We start from the raw sequence: 20578 nt of genomic DNA, 5'->3' as shown, positions 1-20578 counted from the left end.
TGTACACAAGTGTCTAGCTTACTCAAGACTTGGCCTCGCACAACAAATAATTACTCCATAAAACCATATGCCAATGTATAATTCACATACAAACAAATGTAATAAAGTAAACCGCATGAACTACATGCAGTATCTAACTCGACAGGAGTTGATTTGGCACATTCTCCAACGTGTGTATGTGTTGGTATGTATTCAGTTTGTTCACGAGGGCACATTGACATTCTTGTCATGGTTTTATTGCGTTCATAAGGGGTGCCTGGGCATTGGGCAGTGTATTATTATACTGATGCCCAGTCCGCTACTCTCTTCTCTACATAGGGTATGAAACAGGCTGCCAGGACCTCTAGTGATGCCTCCAGTGTGCAGGCAGCCGCCTGCAGGTGGCGAGCTGGGCTTAGCCATCTGCTCGCCCTGTAAAAAACAGTGTGGGAGAGAACGAACACCACGCGGTCTGCGCCACACATCACTGCCAGGGCCTGTCACCAGAGCAGCCATTTCAGGCTGGAGACAGCACATCTTCCCTTCCTCTCAGCCGTGTACAGACACACAGGAGAACTTGACTGTGTTAAAGCGCAGTAGCAGCCCTGACAAATTAGTTGGTGGCGGGAGTTGTGTGTGTGTGTGTGTGTGTGTGTGCTGACCAGCATGTTCTAACATGCAACAGTGTTCCCTGTCAGTCAGAGAGAAATGCTGCCTTACTTTCCTTTAGAAAAAGACAGCTATAGATGGAGAGATCAGGTGGAACAGGTAGAGGAGAGCGAAGCTGACAGGTACTGTAGGAAAGATGAGAATGGCACAGAAGTTTCTTTAACTTCAGCCACACAATCTCCTGCAGGTGCTGAACAGTAGCATATGCACTGCTGACGCACTAAACAAGTCACATAGTGGAATACCTCAAACCGTTTTCTAGATTTGGAGGCAAATCTGCCACACTGCTGCAGTTAATAATATATAGCATTTAGCAGACGCGTTTATCCAAAGCCACTTAGTCAAGCGTGTATACATATTACGTATGGGTGATCCCGGGAATCTAACCCACTATCCGGGCATTGCAAGCGCCATTTTCTACCTACTGATCTACAATTCTAATAATCAGCATGACTTTTCAAAGCACAGCCCTTTTTCCTCATAACACTAATTGCATGTCAGACACACTGTAATATGGGACAACATAAAGAGAGCATTTCCCAGACAGACCTGGGTGTAACAGTGGCTTGGTGCTTCCTGTCACTGGGCTAATAAAGGGGATTAGTGAAGCAGCTGTGCATGTGTGGAGGCTCTTCACAAGGCTTATGGGGGGGGGGAGAGAGAGATGCCCCCCTAACCAACCTCAAAGTGCAGGCTGACACCCCACCCCCCACCGCAGACAATAAAGATATTTGGGCGCAGGATCCCGTTTCCATGGCAGTGAGGAGGCGGACAGCAGGATGAAAAGCACATACAGCCCAGTGAGGCAGAGGGTACAGTTTGTGTGGGGTTTTGTATCTGTGTGTATCTGTGTGGTTGTGTAATCTATGTGTGGGTGGGTGTGAACTGTGCGTCTGTGGGTGTATGAGTGTTTTGTATGCGTATTGCATGAAGTAAGTAGTGTGTAGCCCAGCCTGAAGAAGGCAGCTCCTTTTTGTTTTGTCATACAGTCCACTCTGCTGGAGGTGGGACTGTGTGTCTCTGTGTGTTTCTCTGTCTCTATTTCTGTGTGTCTCTCTCTCGCTGTTTGTCCCTCTCTCGCTGTTTGTCCCTCTCTCGCTGTTTGTCTCTCTCGCTGTTTGTCCCTGTCTCGCTGTTTGTCTCTCTCGCTGTTTGTCCCTGTCTCGCTGTTTGTGTCTCTCTCTTTCTCTCACTGTTTCTCTCTCTCTTGCTATTTCTCTTTCTCTCTCTGTTTGTCTCTCTCTCTCTCCTCTCTCACTATTTGTCTCTCTCCCTCTCTCGCTGTTTGTGTCTCTCTCTCTCTCTCTCGCTGTTTGTGTCTCTCTCTCTCTCTCGCTGTTTGTGTCTCTCTCTCTCTCTCTCTCTCTCTCGCTGTTTGTCTCTCTCTCTCTCTCTCTCTCGCTGTTTGTGTCTCTCTCTCGCTGTTTGTGTCTCTCTCTCGCTGTTTGTGTCTCTCTCTCTCTCTCTCGCTCTCGCTGTTTGTCTCTCTCTCTCGCTGTTTGTCTCTCTCGGTGTTTGTGTCTCTCTCTCTCTCGCTGTTTGTCTCTCTCTCTCGCTGTTTGTCTCTCTCGCTGTTTGTGTCTCTCTCTCTCTCTCACTATTTGTCTCTCTCTCGCTGTTTGTCTCTCTCTCTCTCGCTGTTTGTCTCTCTCTCTCGCTGTTTGTGTCTCTCTCTCTCTCTCTCTCTCGCTCTCGCTGTTTGTCTCTCTCTCTCGCTGTTTGTCTCTCTCGGTGTTTGTGTCTCTCTCTCTCGCTGTTTGTCTCTCTCTCTCGCTATTTGTCTCTCTCGCTGTTTGTGTCTCTCTCTCTCTCTCTCTCACTATTTGTCTCTCTCTCGCTGTTTGTCTCTCTCTCTCTCGGTTTGTCTCCCTCTCTCGCTGTTTGTGTCTCTCTCTCTCGCTGTTTGTCTCTCTCGCTGTTTGTGTCTCTCTCTCTCTCTCTCTCTCTCTCGCTGTTTGTCTCGCTCTCTCGCTGTTTGTCTCTCTCTCTCGCTGTTTGTCCCGCTCTCTCTCCTCTCACTGTTTCTCTCTCTCTCTCTCTCTCTCTCCTCTCTCACTGTTTCTCTCTCTCTCACTGTTTGTCTCTCTCTCCTCTCTCTCACTGTTTGTCTCTCTCCTCTCTTTCTCCTCTCTCACTGTTTGTCTCTCTCCTCTCTCTCACTGTTTGTCTCTCCTCTCTCTCACTGTTTGTCTCGCTGTTTTTCTCTCTCTCTCTCTCTCTCTCTCGCTGTTTGTCTCTCTCTCTCTCGCTGTTTTTCTCTCCCTCTCTCTCTTGCTGTTTGTCTCTCTCTCTCTGTGTCTCTGTCTGTCTCTCTACCTGCAGGGTGAGTTACAGGATTTTGTTAATATGCCATTCTGTTCCGTCTCCAAGCCCAGCACCCTATGTATTATTTCTGACAGCACTCTTTGAACAGTTTCAATGGGAAGGATAATATACTACAGCTTTTATCCATTGCGTTGGCTACATACGTCTGTCTCTAACAGGCATTCCTCTGCATTATACACAGACAGGCTCCAAACAGCATGCTTAGGCAAATATCAATCAGGCTATTAGCTACCAAAAATAAGACCATTTCTTAAATCAGTCCCAACAACTAGCATATCTAGTGGATAGTTCAAAACAACCGTAGCTTGCTTATGAAAAGGGAATTGCACGTACTGTTATTGCCTCTTTGAGACAATAATAGCAATATTGCCGACTTGCCGAATGGGTGGTTACCAAACGATTATTAGCAGCTAAATGATTGCTTATTAATTCAAACCTTTGGCGAGGAAAAGGAAATTAACGGGAGGCTTGTTATCAGCTAATCCATTCCCCTGGGAAGTCTTAATGGATTTACTGATGATTGCTGGGGTATCTGCATGTGTTGAGCTGGTGCTCCCCTCCCATTCTGCAGCGCTTCCCTTCCTCCCCCGGCTGCGCTGCATTTCACATTCACCATCCGTCCGTCTGTTCCAAGGGGCTGCTCGGGGAATACCTCCACTGTTGTGCTTGCAGAACAGAAAAAGAGGGGAAAGGGAAAGAGAGACGCCATCAAAGTCCTTCCCCTCCGCTCTAGTCTCCTCCTCAATCTCTTACGCAGTGTAAGCCCTGGTTCCCCTAACTGGTCTGCCTGGCAGTAGCTAGTGGCTTGTTGCTTTAGCCTACACATAGTCCTGCAGGCTGTAGCCTGTCTTATTGTCTAGTGGGGAGAGGGAGCAGTACTGGTGCTGGTCCTGCTGCTGTTGCTGTAGGAGCTGCTGTTGCTGCTGCAGTATGAGTTTGTTGGGGGGGGGCAGTAAGATCATGTCCTGGTGACCGGGCCTCTTCCCCGCGCAAGACACGCAGAAGATGGACCCCCCCACGAAGAGGAAGCCTGCCGACAGGAAGGCCACGTACACAGCCCCCCCGGGCTCAAACTTATTGCTCTCGTGCACACTGCGGTCCAGGAAGTTAGTGATGACCTCGTTGGTGAACCAGGAAGCGGGCACCAGGCACAGGAAGCCGGCGGTGATGAAGCAGCCCCCGCTGGCGATGGCCGCGTGCCTCTTGGAGCGCCGGCCGCCCCCCCAGCGGGTACATTTGAGCCCCAGGGATGCCAGGCACAGGCCCATGGCAGCCATCACACAGCACAGCACCATGGTGGTGCGGGCAGTCTGCAGGTAGGCGGGCAGCGACAGCACCGAGTACTTCAAGGTGCAGCTGAACATGCCGGTGCTGTACCAGGTGCAGTCCATCCACAGCCCCTGCATCTGGGAGATGGCTGTGATGATGTTGGAGCCCACGTCGGCACTCACCTTCCAATTGGGAAGCAGTGTGGCCACCATGGCCCCCATGATGCCCAACAGCGCCAGGATGAAGGCGAAGATCTGCATGCATGTGGATGCCATCTTCCTCTCACTGCCTCTGCTGCTGCCGTGGCCCCCCCTCCTCCAGGCAGCATCCACCCAGCCCCAGCCAGGCACCTCGTCTCCTCCACCCCTCACCCCAGACGGCTGTAGAGGATCCTGGTGCTAGAGCGGGCAGCAGCCAATCTTCAGCCCCTCTGCTCAGCGCCGGCTCCACTGGACTGGAGAGGGGAGGAGACAGGAATGAGAAATTGAATTGAGCAGGTCTCTTCGTTTGTCTCCCTCTCTTTTCTCTCTCTCCCCTCGCTCTCTCTCTCTCTCTCTCCCCTCTCTCACCACACTCATGCACAGACTTTTCTTGCAGGAACAAAGGAGAGTGTGAACTGGACCGATGAGAGAGATTGATGGCTCTGGCTGGTAGTTGGAGAAGGAGACACTAGTTTCAGTGCGTGTGTATTTTCTGTTTCGCATGCCTCTCTGTGCCGGCGCCTCATGGAACTGTTACTGAAGAGGAGAATGACTTTCTGATAATTGTAATGCTCAGTATGTGGACTTAAAGCTGCAGTGTCCTTCTCACCACACATCAATAAGGTTACACCACAGTGACTTCAATATTAACACATTTCTTCACATTTTTTATAATTTCATCACTGATTCAATAATATTTATTTTTGTTTAGAACATTTAAAAAACTTTGAAATAAGACAGACAATTCGTTATTTTTTAAATTTTTTTAAGATGTTCACATACATTTGCCAGCATTGATTTTTAATTTAAAATGTATTGATTATTCTTCAGTAAGTGTACAAGGGCAAACATCCTTTTAATTCTAATTGTTTATGATGAACAGAGATCCTTACCTCGGCTGGTGCAGATCTCCTTATGAGGCGTCAGGTTGGCAGTGGTTTGTGTAAAAACACGAGGTGCGGAGGGGTCGAGGAGATTTTGTAGCCGTACGGATCCATTTCATGTCATCCATTTCCATAGCAACCGTATATTAAAGGACATCCTAGCCAGTCGTGAGCCACACATGCTCACTCGGCGCTTCTGAAAGGGGGTTGCTCTGCTTCCCTTTCAGTGCTGTAGAATAGACTCTCTCTACGTCACAAGGCTCGTGAGACGAGCTGCTACAGAATAGTATGCACCATAGCGAAGCTTACAATGGTTTACACTGACACTCTCTCTGTAACTGTGTGTGTGAAGGGTCGTCTAGGTACTGCTATATTTATTTTGCATTGCGTTAGAATTCATTCAGTTGTTCAATCCACTTGTCACTCAATGCTTGATTTATGCAGCAGATGATGGAGACAAGCAAACGTATTATGGACCAGCTTAGCCCGCTACCAGTCAAACCGCAATCAATCATAAGACAGAGCTGCTTCATTCCAATATTGAGCCATATTATTAGCTGGCTAGCTAGAGGTGGCATCTAGCCACCGGATTGTTTATCATAACTAGCTAATATTTATCTGAAACAATGTGCACACTTTTGGCTATATTCATTCTCCCTGTTAGCCTAGCCGTTGCTAACCCGAGCTAGCTAGCAATTAAATGTTAGCCTAATGACAGATACACCTGCTTTCATAATTACACAGATATCATAATAACAGTTCTGCTTCAGTGGGCTTACCTCCAGTCTCCAAAATGTTTAAGCTAAAGAAATGACAACTTTGGCCAACGTATCTCTATCTAACCAGAGAGACCCCGAATAACTTTCCACAACCACGTTGCTGCGTTTCTTTCAACGATACAAATAATATGAATAACCCATTGCACCCTGGGAAATATAATGTATTCAACATTGTTTTACCTACATCCCCAGGTCAGATCTATAATCTAGCCTAATGAACACCTGTTAATGTAGATCCTGAACTATTTAGATTGAATTACTAGATACACATTGGGCACCAAATAATAGGCTTACAATAATAATACAATGACACTTCTACAATAATAACCATATGAAGAAAACCTACTCCAAGCAGGTGGTAGTGGCTGTTCTGGCAGTGTTTTTCTTTTATTTATGTGGTAGCGAGTCCACTATGCCAAAACGGACGCTCCCTAGAGCAGTCAGCATCAGCAACCACTCAGTGGGAGACTAAACTCACAGCTGCTACCCTCCTCTCATCGCTCCTCCACTCCCCTCTGCAGAGGACGTCTAGTAGGGGAAGGGAGGGGCAGGTAGGACGGCCTTGATTCATGAATGACAAAGAGATGCGAAAAACAGACTGGGCTAATAGACGTGATAACGCAGATGTGTGTTTCCATAATTTTGCTGCATGGGCAAGATCATCATAAACAGCCAGTTTCAGGAGAATGATCTCCCCCCCTCTCTCTCCACACCAGTAATGACCAAAATGGAGGTGGCAGGTATATCTGCTAAGTGATTGATTGGGTTGGTGATTGACCTGTTTGTTTAATTTGGTCCAATGATCTACCTCCGTTGAATCCCCCAAGATATCCCCTCAGAGACTATTTCCACAGATAAGACATCACCAACACAATAACAGACACACACACAATCACACACACACAATCAAAGTATTACCTGAGTTGGTTGGCTGCTGACCTTTCAGACTTCATACTCCAGGCCCTCGTGGGCTGCTGCTGCAGAAGGACAAATAGCCACACTATTTAAGATTTAAGCACTGTAGTGTGTTTTTACCGACAAGATCCTTGATGCTAGTGATGTTCTGTTGGGAAATAAATAAATAACAGCGATGGGAGAGAGGGGGGTGAGGAAACCACAGTTAACATGTACCCAGGGAGTGCAGATGTGTGATGTGTGAAGACATGGCAGGCTATTATAAGCATGGCTCCTTGTTTATCACTGTCCTCCATGTTATAGCTCCAAGGCATGACTGGACACAAAGATTGTCCTTTCTTAAGATGAGGGATTTTATTGTTCAATTTATGTCATCTTTGTTTAATTGGTTTTGTGCTCATCATTTTGTAAAAGCCTTGTTGTTTAACGTTACGGTGTCATCTGTAGCTGTCAACACAATCTTGTTCCATGTATGGGCATGCCCATTTTCAACATGCAGAACATTTGTAAACCATCAGGGGGGAAACAGTTGTGACACGATGTGAAATTACCCAGGGTTGGTTTGATTTAGGGCCTGCGCGTTTTCTCTATTAACATTTACTACCAAGTGGTCAGACATTTCAGTGGTTTTTGAAATGTCATGTAAAAACAGCGTAGATCCTGTCTTGTTTGTTTAGTAGGCACATTTTTTCCACAGTCCTAATCTCTCTTCTGACCTGGTGGAATTCTTGATTTCACCTAGTGGCATTCTTGACTGTAGAGTTGGAGAGTTTTCTTTGGAAAGCAATTCAGAGGACCTGAGAAGAAGATGGGTGTGGATCAGGATGTGTTCTTGGTTTGCCTGTGCTGTGTGCCCAGGGCTGTTCTGAGAGTGTGTGAAACACTGGCAGGCAGCACAGCGCAGCAAGGCACTAAGGCAGGGCCCCCTCCAGCAAGAGTTGCCCATAGCTTTAGCTTGCCTAGTGCCTATTCCTCCTGAGTGCCTGTCCTGTCCACCTGTGCTTCTGATGTAATGGAGGTTGTCTTCTGATGTAATGGGTGGCAGGTAGCCTAGTAGTTAGAGCGTTGGACTAGTAACCGTAAGGTTGCAAGATCAAATCCCCGAGCTGACAAGGTAAAAATCTGTCGTTCTGCCCCTGAACAAGGCAGTTAACCCACCGTTCCTAGGCCGTCATTGAAAATAAGAATTTGTTCTTAACTGACTGTCTTAGTTAAATTAAGGTAAAATGAAAATGGAGGATGTCTTCTGATGTAATGGAGGTGGTAGTCTTCTGATGTAATGGAGGTGGTAGTCTTCTGATGTAATGGAGGTGGTAGTCTTCTGATGTAATGGAGGTGGTAGTCTTCTGATGTAATGGAGGTGGTAGTCTTCTGATGTAATGGAGGTGGTAGTCTTCTGATGTAATGGAGGTGGTAGTCTTCTGTTGTAATGGAGGTGGTAGTCTTCTGATGTAATGGAGGTGGTAGTCTTCTGATGTAATGGAGGTGGTAGTCTTCTGATGTAATGGAGGTGGTAGTCTTCTGATGTAATGGAGGTGGTAGTCTTCTGATGTAATGGAGGATGTCTTCTGATGTAATGGAGGATGTCTTCTGATGTAATGGAGGATGTCTTCTGATGTAATGGAGGATGTCTTCTGATGTAATGGAGGATGTCTTCTGATGTAATGGAGGTAGTCTTCTGATGTAATGGAGGATGTCTTCTGATGTAATGGAGGATGTCTTCTGATGTAATGGAGGTGGTAGTCTTCTGATGTAATGGAGGTGGTAGTCTTCTGATGTAATGGAGGTAGTCTTCTGATGTAATGGAGGTGGTAGTCTTCTGATGTAATGGAGGTGGTAGTCTTCTGATGTCATGGAGGTGGTAGTCTTCTGATGTAATGGAGGTGGTAGTCTTCTGATGTAATGGAGGTGGTAGTCTTCTGATGTAATGGAGGTGGTAGTCTTCTGATGTAATGGAGGTGGTAGTCTTCTGATGTAATGGAGGGGGTAGTCTTCTGATGTAATGGAGGTGGTAGTCTTCTGATGTAATGGAGGTGGTAGTCTTCTGATGTAATGGAGGTGGTAGTCTTCTGATGTAATGGAGGTGGTAGTCTTCTGATGTAATGGAGGTGGTAGTCTTCTGATGTAATGGAGGATGTCTTCTGATGTAATGGAGGATGTCTTCTGATGTAATGGAGGATGTCTTCTGATGTAATGGAGGATGTCTTCTGATGTAATGGAGGATGTCTTCTGATGTAATGGAGGTAGTCTTCTGATGTAATGGAGGATGTCTTCTGATGTAATGGAGGATGTCTTCTGATGTAATGGAGGTGGTAGTCTTCTGATGTAATGGAGGTGGTAGTCTTCTGATGTAATGGAGGTAGTCTTCTGATGTAATGGAGGTGGTAGTCTTCTGATGTAATGGAGGTGGTAGTCTTCTGATGTCATGGAGGTGGTAGTCTTCTGATGTCATGGAGGTGGTAGTCTTCTGATGTAATGGAGGTGGTAGTCTTCTGATGTAATGGAGGTGGTAGTCTTCTGATGTAATGGAGGTGGTAGTCTTCTGATGTAATGGAGGTGGTAGTCTTCTGATGTAATGGAGGTGGTAGTCTTCTGATGTAATGGAGGTGGTAGTCTTCTGATGTAATGGAGGTGGTAGTCTTCTGATGTAATGGAGGTGGTAGTCTTCTGATGTAATGGAGGTGGTAGTATTCTGATGTAATGGAGGAGGTAGTCTTCTGATGTAATGGAGGAGGTAGTCTTCTGATGTAATGGGGGTAGTCTTCTGATGTAATGGGGGTAGTCTTCTGATGTAATGGAGGTAGTCTTCTGATGTAATGGAGGTAGTCTTCTGATGTAATGGAGGTGGTAGTCTTCTGATGTAATGGAGGTGGTAGTCTTCTGATGTAATGGAGGATGTCTTCTGATGTAATGGAGGTGGTAGTCTTCTGATGTAATGGAGGATGTCTTCTGATGTAATGGAGGATGTCTTCTGATGTAATGGAGGATGTCTTCTGATGTAATGGAGGATGTCTTCTGATGTAATGGAGGATGTCTTCTGATGTAATGGAGGTGGTAGTCTTCTGATGTAATGGAGGTGGTAGTCTTCTGATGTAATGGAGGTGGTAGTCTTCTGATGTAATGGAGGATGTCTTCTGATGTAATGGAGGATGTCTTCTGATGTAATGGAGGTGGTAGTCTTCTGATGTAATGGAGGTGGTAGTCTTCTGATGTAATGGAGGTGGTAGTCTTCTGATGTAATGGAGGATGTCTTCTGATGTAATGGAGGATGTCTTCTGATGTAATGGAGGATGTCTTCTGATGTAATGGAGGATGTCTTCTGATGTAAAGGAGGATGTCTTCTGAAGTAATGGAGGATGTCTTCTGATGTAATGGAGGATGTCTTCTGATGTAATGGAGGATGTCTTCTGATGTAATGGAGGATGTCTTCTGATGTAATGGAGGATGTCTTCTGATGTAATGGAGGATGTCTTCTGATGTAATGGAGGATGTCTTCTGATGTAATGGAGGATGTCTTCTGATGTAATGGAGGATGTCTTCTGAAGGTTTTGTTATGATTAATGCATCTCTTTCCCCTCGGAGGAATCTTCCTTTTTATTGTATTTTACTTTCTGTATTCCACAGCTGTGTATTCCATTGTTCCCTGCTCCCCCCTCAGAACCTGCAACAGTTCCGTTAGGGGGAATGTGGGTTGCTCCGGTGGTATCGGCTAGCCATCCTGAGGGCCTGCCATCTCATCTTGGTTACGCTCAGAGGGAGATGACAAATTACTGCTCACACAACATTGGGTAGAGAGAGGGCTCGGGAAAAAGGAGTGGAAGGTAGAAATGGACAAGGGGACATGGAGAGCTACAGGGCAAGGCCAGTGTAATAGAGTTCCTTCCTGCAGAGCTCCCAGAAGGTCATAGAGATGAAATATGGAAATGTAAAAGTGTTAATATGGATGTGCGCGTGACTCCATATTATTGAGATGAGTTGGGTCACGGTCGTTGAGAGGGGGACAAAGACAGACCTGTGGAAAACGACTAGGAATAAAAGAAAGTGTTAAAGTTCAGTTCTGATTATTCAGTATACAGTATTAGTGTGCAAGAGGAAAAGTAGGTTAAGTCTCTGTAAATGTTTGAAGTCTTTGTTTAAAAGAGTCAGACTAAATTAGCCATGGAGAGGGCAGGATCATTTTTATGTAGATCCTTATATAACAAGCCAATTTAGAGTAGTGCAATTCATCTATGAATCATTAGGGATTATGATTTGCTTCCCTGTTAAAATACATGTTCGTTAAAGTTCTATTTACATTCCAATCATCCCACTGATGAAGTGCGGAATATAAAATGGCCTAATTACTCCAGGAGGGAAATGAAAGGCATTATTTAGTGATACCTGGCCAGACCAGATGGTGTGTTGATGCTGCATCACTCTGGGTGTGTGCTTTGATAAAGGCACACTGCAGTACCAAGGTATGAGACTGCCTCTCACCCAAATCATCCTAACATGTTGAGGTGACAGGTGGAAGAATTGATTTTCCTCATGTCAGCCTTGTTCCGCCCAATTGATGCAGATAGCCCCTGTCACAGTCACTCTTTTCAGCCCAGTATATCACAAAGCAATGCAGCGCTGCTTCTCCCTGCCCTGAAAGTCAACTGTAACTGCTGTCCAAAGCCCTCTCGTCTTCCTCCAACTGATAGTGATGTGAGCAGCCCAGGAGTTAGCTGTACTCCTATAGACTACAGTATAGCTGGCTGCTCTGACAACTAGGCTCCAGTCTAGCAGTGGTGTCCCATGCCATGGCGGTCAGGCAGGCGGTCAGGCAGGCGGTCAGGCAGGCAGGCGGTCAGGCAGGCGGTCAGGCAGGCGGTCAGGCAGGCAGGCGGTCAGGCAGGCAGGCGGTCAGGCAGGCAGGCGGTAAGGCAGGTGGTCAGGCAGGCGGTCGGTCAGGCAGGCAGGCGGCCAGGCAGGCAGGCGGTCAGGCAGGCAGGCAGGCAGGCGGTCAGGCAGGCAGGCGGTAAGGCAGGCGGTCAGGCAGGCGGTAAGGCAGGCGGTCAGGCAGGCAGGCAGGCGGCCAGGCAGCCGGTAAGGCGGGCAGCCAGGCAGCCGGTAAGGCGGGCAGCCAGGCAGCCGGTAAGGCGGGCAACCAGGCAGCCGGTAAGGCAGGCAGGAACATACAGAGCTATAGATGAGATAGTAGATAGCGGTCCTGGTTTACAAGCCCAGCCAGACGCTGCAGCATGGCACGGGAGGGAGATAATCTAAACAGCTCATTAGAAAGGCTCCATCACATCCTTGGATCACTTTAGTTATCCTCCCCCAATTAGCCTGCCCTTCCCCTTCCCTAGCCCAGAATAACAAAGGAGGGTATAGTCTGGTGAGTCACTACCCCCACAGACACAAAGATGCTGCTGGAGGTAGTTCTTTAGGGCAGGTTGTCTCAACAGAAGAGCTCTGCTGTAAATTAAACACCCTCGCACCCACATAACTGTGTGTGTGTGTTTTTGCCTGTGTTTGTTTTCTATTCGTCCGCTCTGTATACTCTCTCATATTGTACCTTCTGTATCCTGTATCCTGTCGTCTCCTTCCGTCAGCGTTGTGGTGTCCACCTCCCCAGACTGATGCTGCACCTCCTCTCCCTGCACCTCCTCTCTTCTCCCTGCACCTCCTCTCTTCTCCCTGCACCTCCTCTCCTCTCCCTGCACCTCCTCTCTTCTCCCTGCACCTCCTCTCTTCTCCTCTCTTCTCCCTGCACCTCCTCTCTTCTCCCTGCACCTCCTCTCCTCTCCCTGCACCTGCTCTCCTCTCCCTGCACCTGCTCTCTTCTCCCTACACCTCCTCTCTTCTCCCTGCACCTCCTCTCTTCTCCCTGCACCTCCTCTCTTCTCCCTGCACCTCCTCTCTTCTCCCTACACCTCCTCTCTTCTCCCTGCACCTCCTCTCTTCTCCCTGCACCTCCTCTTCTCCCTGCACCTCCTCTCTTCTCCCTGCACCTCCTCTCTTCTCCTCTCTTCTCCCTGCACCTCCTCTCCTCTCCCTGCACCTGCTCTCTTCTCCCTGCACCTCCTCTCTTCTCCCTACCTCCTCTCTTCTCCCTGCACCTCCTCTTCTCCCTGCACCTCCTCTTTTCTCCCTGCACCTCCTCTCTTCTCCCTACACCTCCTCTCTTCTCCCTGCACCTCCTCTTTTCTCCCTACACCTCCTCTCTTCTCCCTACACCTCCTCTCTTCTCCCTGCACCTCCTCTCTTCTCCCTGCACCTCCTCTCTCTCCCTGCACCTCCTCTTCTCCCTGCACCTCCTCTCTTCTCCTGCACCTCCTCTTCTCCCTGCACCTCCTCTCTTCTCCCTGCACCTCCTCTTCTCCCTGCACCTCCTCTCTTCTCCCTGCACCTCCTCTCTTCTCCCTGCACCTCCTCTCTTCTCCCTGCACCTCCTCTCTTCTCCCTGCACCTCCCCTCTTCTCCCTGCACCTCCCCTCTTCTCCCTGCACCCCTCTTCTCCCTGCACCTCCCCTCTTCTCCCTGCACCTCCCCTCTTCTCCCTGCACCTCCTCTCTTCTCCCTGCACCTCCTCTCTTCTCCCCGCACCTCCTCTCTTCTCCCGCACCTCCTCTCTTCTCCCTGTGGACAGAGAAGTAAGCTACCGCTGCTCCCCATAGCCAGTCAGTCAGCCAGCCAGTCAGTCAGTGGTTGCCTTGAGTGGCGTTCACACCAGAGAAACAGGGTTATTACCAGGTGAAGGCAGGCAGCTAGGCAGGCTACAATGCTCCGCTCTGTTGCCCAGTGTCTCACTGGTGCTGCTGTGTCATTGGTCCATAGCTCCACTTCACTTCTCAGACTGAGCTGTAGGTCTGGCTCCTGATCTGATAGGTGGTGGGGGGTTACTGCATTAGACCCCCCTCCTGATCTGATAGGTGGTGGGGGGTTACTGTATTAGACCCCCCCCTCCTGATCTGATGGGGGGGGGGTTACTGCATTAGACCCCCCTCCTGATCTGAGAGGTGAGGGGGGGTTACTGCATTAGACCCCCCTCCTGATCTGAGAGGTGAGGGTGGGGGGGGTTACTGCATTAGACCCCCCTCCTGATCTGAGAGGTGAGGGGGGGGTTACTGTATTAGACCCCCCTCCTGATCTGAGAGGTGAGGGGGGGGTTACTGCATTAGACCCCCCCTCCTGATCTGAGAGGTGGGGGGGGGATTACTGCATTAGACCCCCCCTCCTGATCTGAGAGGTGAGGGGGGGGTTACTGTATTAGACCCCCCTCCTGATCTGAGAGGTGAGGCGGGGGGTTACTGTATTAGACCCCCCTCCTGAGCTGAGGGGGGGGGGTTACTGCATTAGACCCCGCTCCTGATCTGATAGGTGAGGGGGGGGGGGGGTTTACTGCATTAGACCCCCCTCCTGATCTGAGAGCTGAGAGGGGGGTTACTGCATTAGACCCCCCCTCCTGATCTGAGAGGTGGGGGGGGGGGTTACTGTATTAGACCCCCCCCCTCCTGATCTGAGAGGTGAGGGGGGGGGGGTTACTGCATTAGACCACCCTCCTGATCTGAGAGGTGGTGGGGGGTTACTGTATTAGAACCCCCTCCTGATCTGAGAGGTGAGGGGGGGGGTTACTCTATTAGACCCCCCTCCTGATCTGGGAGGGGGGGGGGGGGGTTACTGCATTAGACCACCCTCCTGATCTGAGAAGTGAGGAGGGGGGGTTTACTGCATTAGACCACCCTCCTGATCTGAGAGGTGAGTGGGGGGGTTACTGTATTAGACCCCCCCTCCTGATCTGAGAGGTGAGGAGGGGGGTTACTGTATTAGACCCCCCTCCTGATCTGATAGGTGAGGGGGTGGGGTTTACTGCATTAGACCACCCTCCTGATCTGAGAGGTGAGGGGGGGGGTTACTGTATTAGACCCCCCCCTCCTGATCTGAGAGGTGAGGGGGGGGGGTTACTGTATTAGACCCCCCCCTCCTGATCTGAGAGGTGAGGAGGGGGGTTACTGTATTAGACCCCCCTCCTGATCTGATAGGTGAGGGGGTGGGGTTTACTGCATTAGACCCCCCTCCTGATCTGATAGCTGAGGGGGGGGTTTACTGCATTAGACCCCCCTCCTGATCTGATAGGTGAGGGGGTGGGGTTTACTGCATTAGACCCCCCTCCTGATCTGATAGCTGAGGGGGGGGGTTTACTGCATTAGACCCCCCTCCTGATCTGATAGGTGAGGGGGTGGGGTTTACTGCATTAGACCACCCTCCTGATCTGAGAGGTGAGGGGGTGGGGTTTACTGCATTAGACCCCCTGGTAGTCTCATATGAGGGAGGCAGCCTTCCCTCCTACTGCACATTCACAGATCCACCTAAAGAAGAGTTGTCCTTTTTGTGTGTTGTGGGTCTTTGAGCACAATCCCTTTATTACCCTGAGAGAGAGGTTGGACAAGCAGAGAAAGAGCCAGATAGGGAGAGAGAATGAGGGTGAGTTTGGGAGGAGGAGAGAGCTCTGAGTTGGACTAGGCTCTGCTGATTCTGGCACGATTACTTCAACTGTTTGTCATATCAACTTAGCTCTGACAGCGGGATCGGGAGGCAGAGAGGTGGCTTGAGAGGTGAACCACAGCCAGGATTCCACACTAGCCTCGAGGAAGAGCTGTGTGCTGGGCCAGCCCTGCCTCCTGTTTCCCCCTGCCTGGTTCCTCCATTCCACTGGGTCTGAGCCGCTGGACTCCCCCTCAGAAACAATAGAGATAAAGGGGAGAAGTGTGTTTGAACGTCTCATGTCTCATCAGGCTCTCTGGTATTGAACGGCGCCTGCTAAGTGGCAGCGTGACAGGAAGAGGGCTGGCTTTTTTCTCGCACAGGTGTTACTGTGGCAACCGGAACCGGCTTGCCATCCATCGCATGTCACCTGTTCTTTCATCCCCCTCTTTCCTGTCTTCCACTCGCTTTGCTCCCATGAGTGGATCCTCTTCAAATCAAATTTTATTGGTCACGTACACATGGTTAGCAGATGTTAATGCGAGTGTAGCGAAATGCTTGTGCTTCTAGTTCTGACAGGCAGTAATGTCTAACAAGTAATCTAACAATTCCCCAACAACTACCTAATACACACACATCTAAAGGGGTGAATGAGAATTTGTACATGTAAGTATATGGATGAGCGATGGCCGAGCGGCATAAACAAGGTGAAATAGATGGTATAAAATAAAGTATATACATGTGATATGAGTAATGTAAGATATGAAACATTCTTAAAGTGACTAGTGATTGGGTCTCAATGTGGGCAGCAGCCTCTCTGAGTTAGTGATGGCTGTTTAACAGTCTGATGGCCTTGAGATAGAATCTGTTTTTCAGTCTCTCGGTCCCAGCTTTGATGCACCTGTACTGACCTCGCCTTCTGGATGGTAGCAGGGTGAACAGGCAGTGGCTCGGGTGGTTGTTGTCCTTGATGATCTTTTTGGCCTTCCTGTGACATCGGGTGCTGTAGGTGTCATGGAGGGCAGGTAGTTTGCCCCTGGTGATGCATTGTGCAGACCGCACCACCCTCTGGAGAGCCTTGCGGTTGTAGGCGGTGCAGTTGCCGTACCAGGCTGTGATACAGCCCGACAGGATGCTCTCGATTGTGCATCTGTAAAAGTTTGTGAGTGTTTTCGGTGACAAGCCAAATTTCTTCAACCTCCTGAGGTTGAAGAGGCGCTGTAGTGCCTTCTTCACCACGCTGTCTGTGTGCGTGGACCATTTCAGTTTGTCTGTGATGTGTACGCCGAGGAACTTAAAACGTTCCACCTTCTCCCCTGCTGTCCCTTCGATGTAGATAGGGGGGGTGCACCCTCTGCTGAAGTCCACGATCATCTCCTTTGTTTTGTTGACGTTGAGTGAGAGGTTGTTTTCCTGACACCACACTCTGAGTGCCTTCACCTCCTCCCTGTAGGCCGTCTCGTCGTTGTTGGTAATCAAGCCCACTACTGTTGTGTCGTCTGCAAACTTGATGATTGAGTTGGAGGTGTGCATGGCCACGCAGTCGTGTTCTCTGAGGCTGACCAGAACATATTCCAGTCTGCGTGATCAAAACAATCTTGAATCTTGGCTTCCGATTGGTTGGACCAGTGTTGAATGGTTTTCGTCACTGGTACATCCTATTTGAGTTTTTGCCTATAAGACAGCAACATGGCGTCGTGGTCGGATTTGCCGAAGGGAGGGCTTTGTATGCATCTCGGAAGTTAGAGTAGCAGTGGTCGAGGGTATTGCGCATGCGCATAGTGCAATCAATATGCTGGAAGAATTTAGGTAGACTTGTTCTCAAATTTGCTTTGTTAAAATCCCCAGCTACAATAAATGCAGCCTCAAGATGTATGGTTTCCAGTTTGCATATAGTCCAGTGAAGTTCGTCGATGGCCGTCTTGGTGTCTGCTTGTGGGGGAATGTACACAGCTGTAACTATAACTGACGAGAGTTCTCTTGGTAGGTAAAATGGCCCGGCACTTGATTGTATGGAATTTTAGATCTGGTGAGCAGGACTTGAGTTCCTGTATGTTGTTATGATTACACCATGAGTCGTTAATCATAAAGCATACACCCCCGCCCTTCCTCTTCCCAGAGAGGTGTTTATCTCTGTCGGCGCGATGCATGGAGAAGCCTGGTGGCTGAACCGATTCCGACAACATATCCCGAGAGAGCCATGTTTCCATGTAACATTCTCTGTTTCAATCTCTGTCTCTGGAAGGCAACCCTTGCTCGGATTTCATCTACCTTGTTGTCAAGAGACTGGACATTGGCCAGTAGTATACTCGGGACCGATGTCTACGGCGCCTGGCCAGGTGGCCGCTTCATCTGCCCCTTCAGTGTTACGTACAGATATATTTTACCCCCTGCTGCTTGTGTTTCCTGTGTGTAGGTGGACGTGGGTGTGGTGCACTTCACCCCTCTGGCTCAGCCCCAAATCAAGCAGCCCTTCAAGCTGGTGGAGAAAGTAGTCAGGAATGTATTCCAATTCCGGAGCAAGCACTGCCACAAAGGAATCGAGTAAGCAATATTTCTACCCCTCCTCCTGCTACGGTTCACACTTTAATCTCTCTCTCTCTCTCTGTCTTGCTCTACACTCTCTTTGTTACATGCCGCATTAAGTGAACTCTGTTCATCCATGACCAGCTCTATACAAAACTGCTCATGACTCTCTCTCTCACTCCCCCTCACTCCCCGTTCCATCCATGCCTGTGAGGAGTGTAGGTAGGCTGGCTGTAGGGCCGGAGAACAAAAGAAGAGAACAGCAATTATGAGTCATTGGGGTGTCATAGGAAGATGAGGCATGATAACTTATGTAACTGCAGCGGGTAAAGAGACAGCTTTAACAGCAGCTACCTGGCACTGAAGCGCTAAGGAAGCATCTGTACTGGGAATGTGGGTGCTGCGATGTGATGCTCTTGAAGTTGGGTTCTGTATTATGCTTACTGTGAAAACCCATGGTGTTGCTGAGGGCATCTGGGGCAACATCTCTAGTCGAAAGTCTTCAATTGTTTATTCGCCTCGTCTCCGTTCCACGGCCAATGATCTGAGAGGACATGACAACTGAATTTTCTAAGTTACTTTCATCTACAGTGTTAGTATGGTCTGATGGAATCTTCTTTTTAACACTGCATATTTAATCACAACATGATTCATTTATGCTCTTTGTGGCAGCATGTTTGATTTTAAATTGTTTTCTATTTCTAAACGATAGCTGGAGGCTTGTGGACATATTGCCTCAGCAGATTCCATCTGGCCCTGTACTGTACCTATGAGTGGTCATTATGGACAGGAAGCCCCCTGAGCTTTTTCCCCTTCTCTTCCCAGAATGCTGTTCCCAGAGACAGAGAGGCTGGAGCTGGCGGAGGTGATGAGCCCCACGGAGCTCTCCATCCCTGACATCAGAGCCCTGGCGGACGCCTATAGCCGCCTCTGCTCTGAGAACCAGGGCCTCCTCACCTACGACTTCAGAGAGGAACTCAGACTCAAACACCTTAACAGGCGATCAGGCAGCAGCAGTCAGCAGCCCCTGACAGAGAGAGAGGCTAGGAGGACAGAGGGGAAGGTGTGCCAAATGGTCTCTGTTAGAGACGAGACAACGGACTGCTCTTAGCTCTAACATTTCTACCTGTCACACGCATGCATTTTTAAACACCATTTCTCTGGTGTCCCGGAGGTGCTGGGTGAGACACAGGGAATCTCTGGTGTCCCGGAGGTGCTGGGTGAGATACAGGGAATCTCTGGTGTCCAGGAGGTGCGGGGTGAGACACAGGGAATCTCTGGTGTCCCGGAGGTGCGGGGTGAGACACAGGGAATCTCTGGTGTCCAGGAGGTGCGGGGTGAGACACAGGGAATCTCTGGTGTCCAGGAGGTGCTGGGTGAGACACAGGGAATCTCTGGTGTCCCGGAGGTGCTGGGTGAGACACAGGGAATCTCTGGTGTCCAGGAGGTGCTGGGTGAGACACAGGGAATCTCTGGTGTCCAGGAGGTGCTGGGTGAGACACAGGGAATCTCTGGTGTCCCGGAGGTGCTGGGTGAGACACAGGGAATCTCTGGTGTCCCGGAGGTGCTGGGTGAGACACAGGGAATCTCTGGTGTCCAGGAGGTGCTGGGTGAGACACAGGGAATCTCTGGTGTCCAGGAGGTGCTGGGTGAGACACAGGGAATCTCTGGTGTCCAGGAGGTGCTGGGTGAGACACAGGGAATCTCTGGTGTCCCGGAGGTGCTGGGTGAGACACAGGGAATCTCTGGTGTCCCGGAGGTGCTGGGTGAGACACAGGGAATCTCTGGTGTCCAGGAGGTGCTGGGTGAGACACAGGGAATCTCTGGTGTCCAGGAGGTGCTGGGTGAGACACAGGGAATCTCTGGTGTCCCGGAGGTGCTGGGTGAGACACAGGGAATCTCTGGTGTCCCGGAGGTGCTGGGTGAGACACAGGGAATCTCTGGTGTCCAGGAGGTGCTGGGTGAGACACAGGGAATCTCTGGTGTCCCGGAGGTGCTGGGTGAGACACAGGGAATCTCTGGTGTCCAGGAGGTGCTGGGTGAGACACAGGGAATCTCTGGTGTCCCGGAGGTGATAGAATAGAGAGGGACTGTGGTGGAAACGGGGGAGAGCTGAACACTGGCCGGGGTTGGAGAGGGAGACACTTGGCCCAAACTGGAACAGTTCAAAGCTAGTGTAGCTAACACAGATCAGACTAAAGCTCAGGCAGTCCAGTCCAGTTGTAAAGGAAGAATAGCGTGTGAAATGAGTTTGTAATGCTCAACCCATCACGCACTGTCCTGGTTCTTACTTCTGATCCTGATCTCCCCATATGACTTTGTCCTCTGGGAAATGAGTCCGGAAACATTTTCAGGACGATTTGGAGAATAAGAACACGTTTACAGTATTCAGGCCATTCCGCCTCCATCTTCTTTGTCTCACTCACTGGGGGGGGGGGGGGGGGTGCTGTTGAAAAGTTGGCAGCTCCTGATGAGGCTACTAAAATCCTAATTGAGGACTTAGTGTTTTGTTAAATAAAGTGCTGGCCATCTGTTTTGAAATGTTTTGTAAGTGATGATGGAACAATGTTACTGTTTCATT

The 20578-nt window shown here is 49.4% G+C and overlaps 1 protein-coding gene and 1 pseudogene across 5 annotated transcripts in view; one reads left to right on the top strand and one right to left on the bottom strand.

The window, feature by feature from the left end:
* LOC115172753 (claudin-20) overlaps positions 1–5513 on the bottom strand; it is a 38265-nt gene extending 32752 nt beyond the window's left edge. For 2 of the 5 annotated variants that reach the window (XR_003871482.1, XR_003871483.1), the window contains exons 1-2: positions 5336–5424; positions 3410–4979 (exon numbers count right to left, since the gene is read on the bottom strand). Coding sequence is in view for 1 of the 5 variants with exons in the window: in XM_029730483.1 (XP_029586343.1) it covers positions 3792–4517 (726 nt within the window). In the remaining 4 variants the exon portion in view is untranslated. Of the gene's footprint in view, positions 1–2850; positions 5288–5335 lie in introns of those variants that run through there. The other 3 variants (XR_003871484.1, XM_029730483.1, XR_003871485.1) reach the window with 3 other exon arrangements.
* Positions 1–19213, top strand: part of LOC115172754 (mitochondrial dimethyladenosine transferase 1-like) — a 40703-nt pseudogene extending 21490 nt beyond the window's left edge.
* Positions 19214–20578: the final 1365 nt, after the last annotated feature.

The sequence above is a fragment of the Salmo trutta genome, chromosome 33 (assembly GCF_901001165.1).
Source record: "Salmo trutta chromosome 33, fSalTru1.1, whole genome shotgun sequence".
Lineage (NCBI taxonomy): Eukaryota > Metazoa > Chordata > Actinopteri > Salmoniformes > Salmonidae > Salmo > Salmo trutta.
This window is presented reverse-complemented; position numbering and strand designations above follow the sequence as displayed.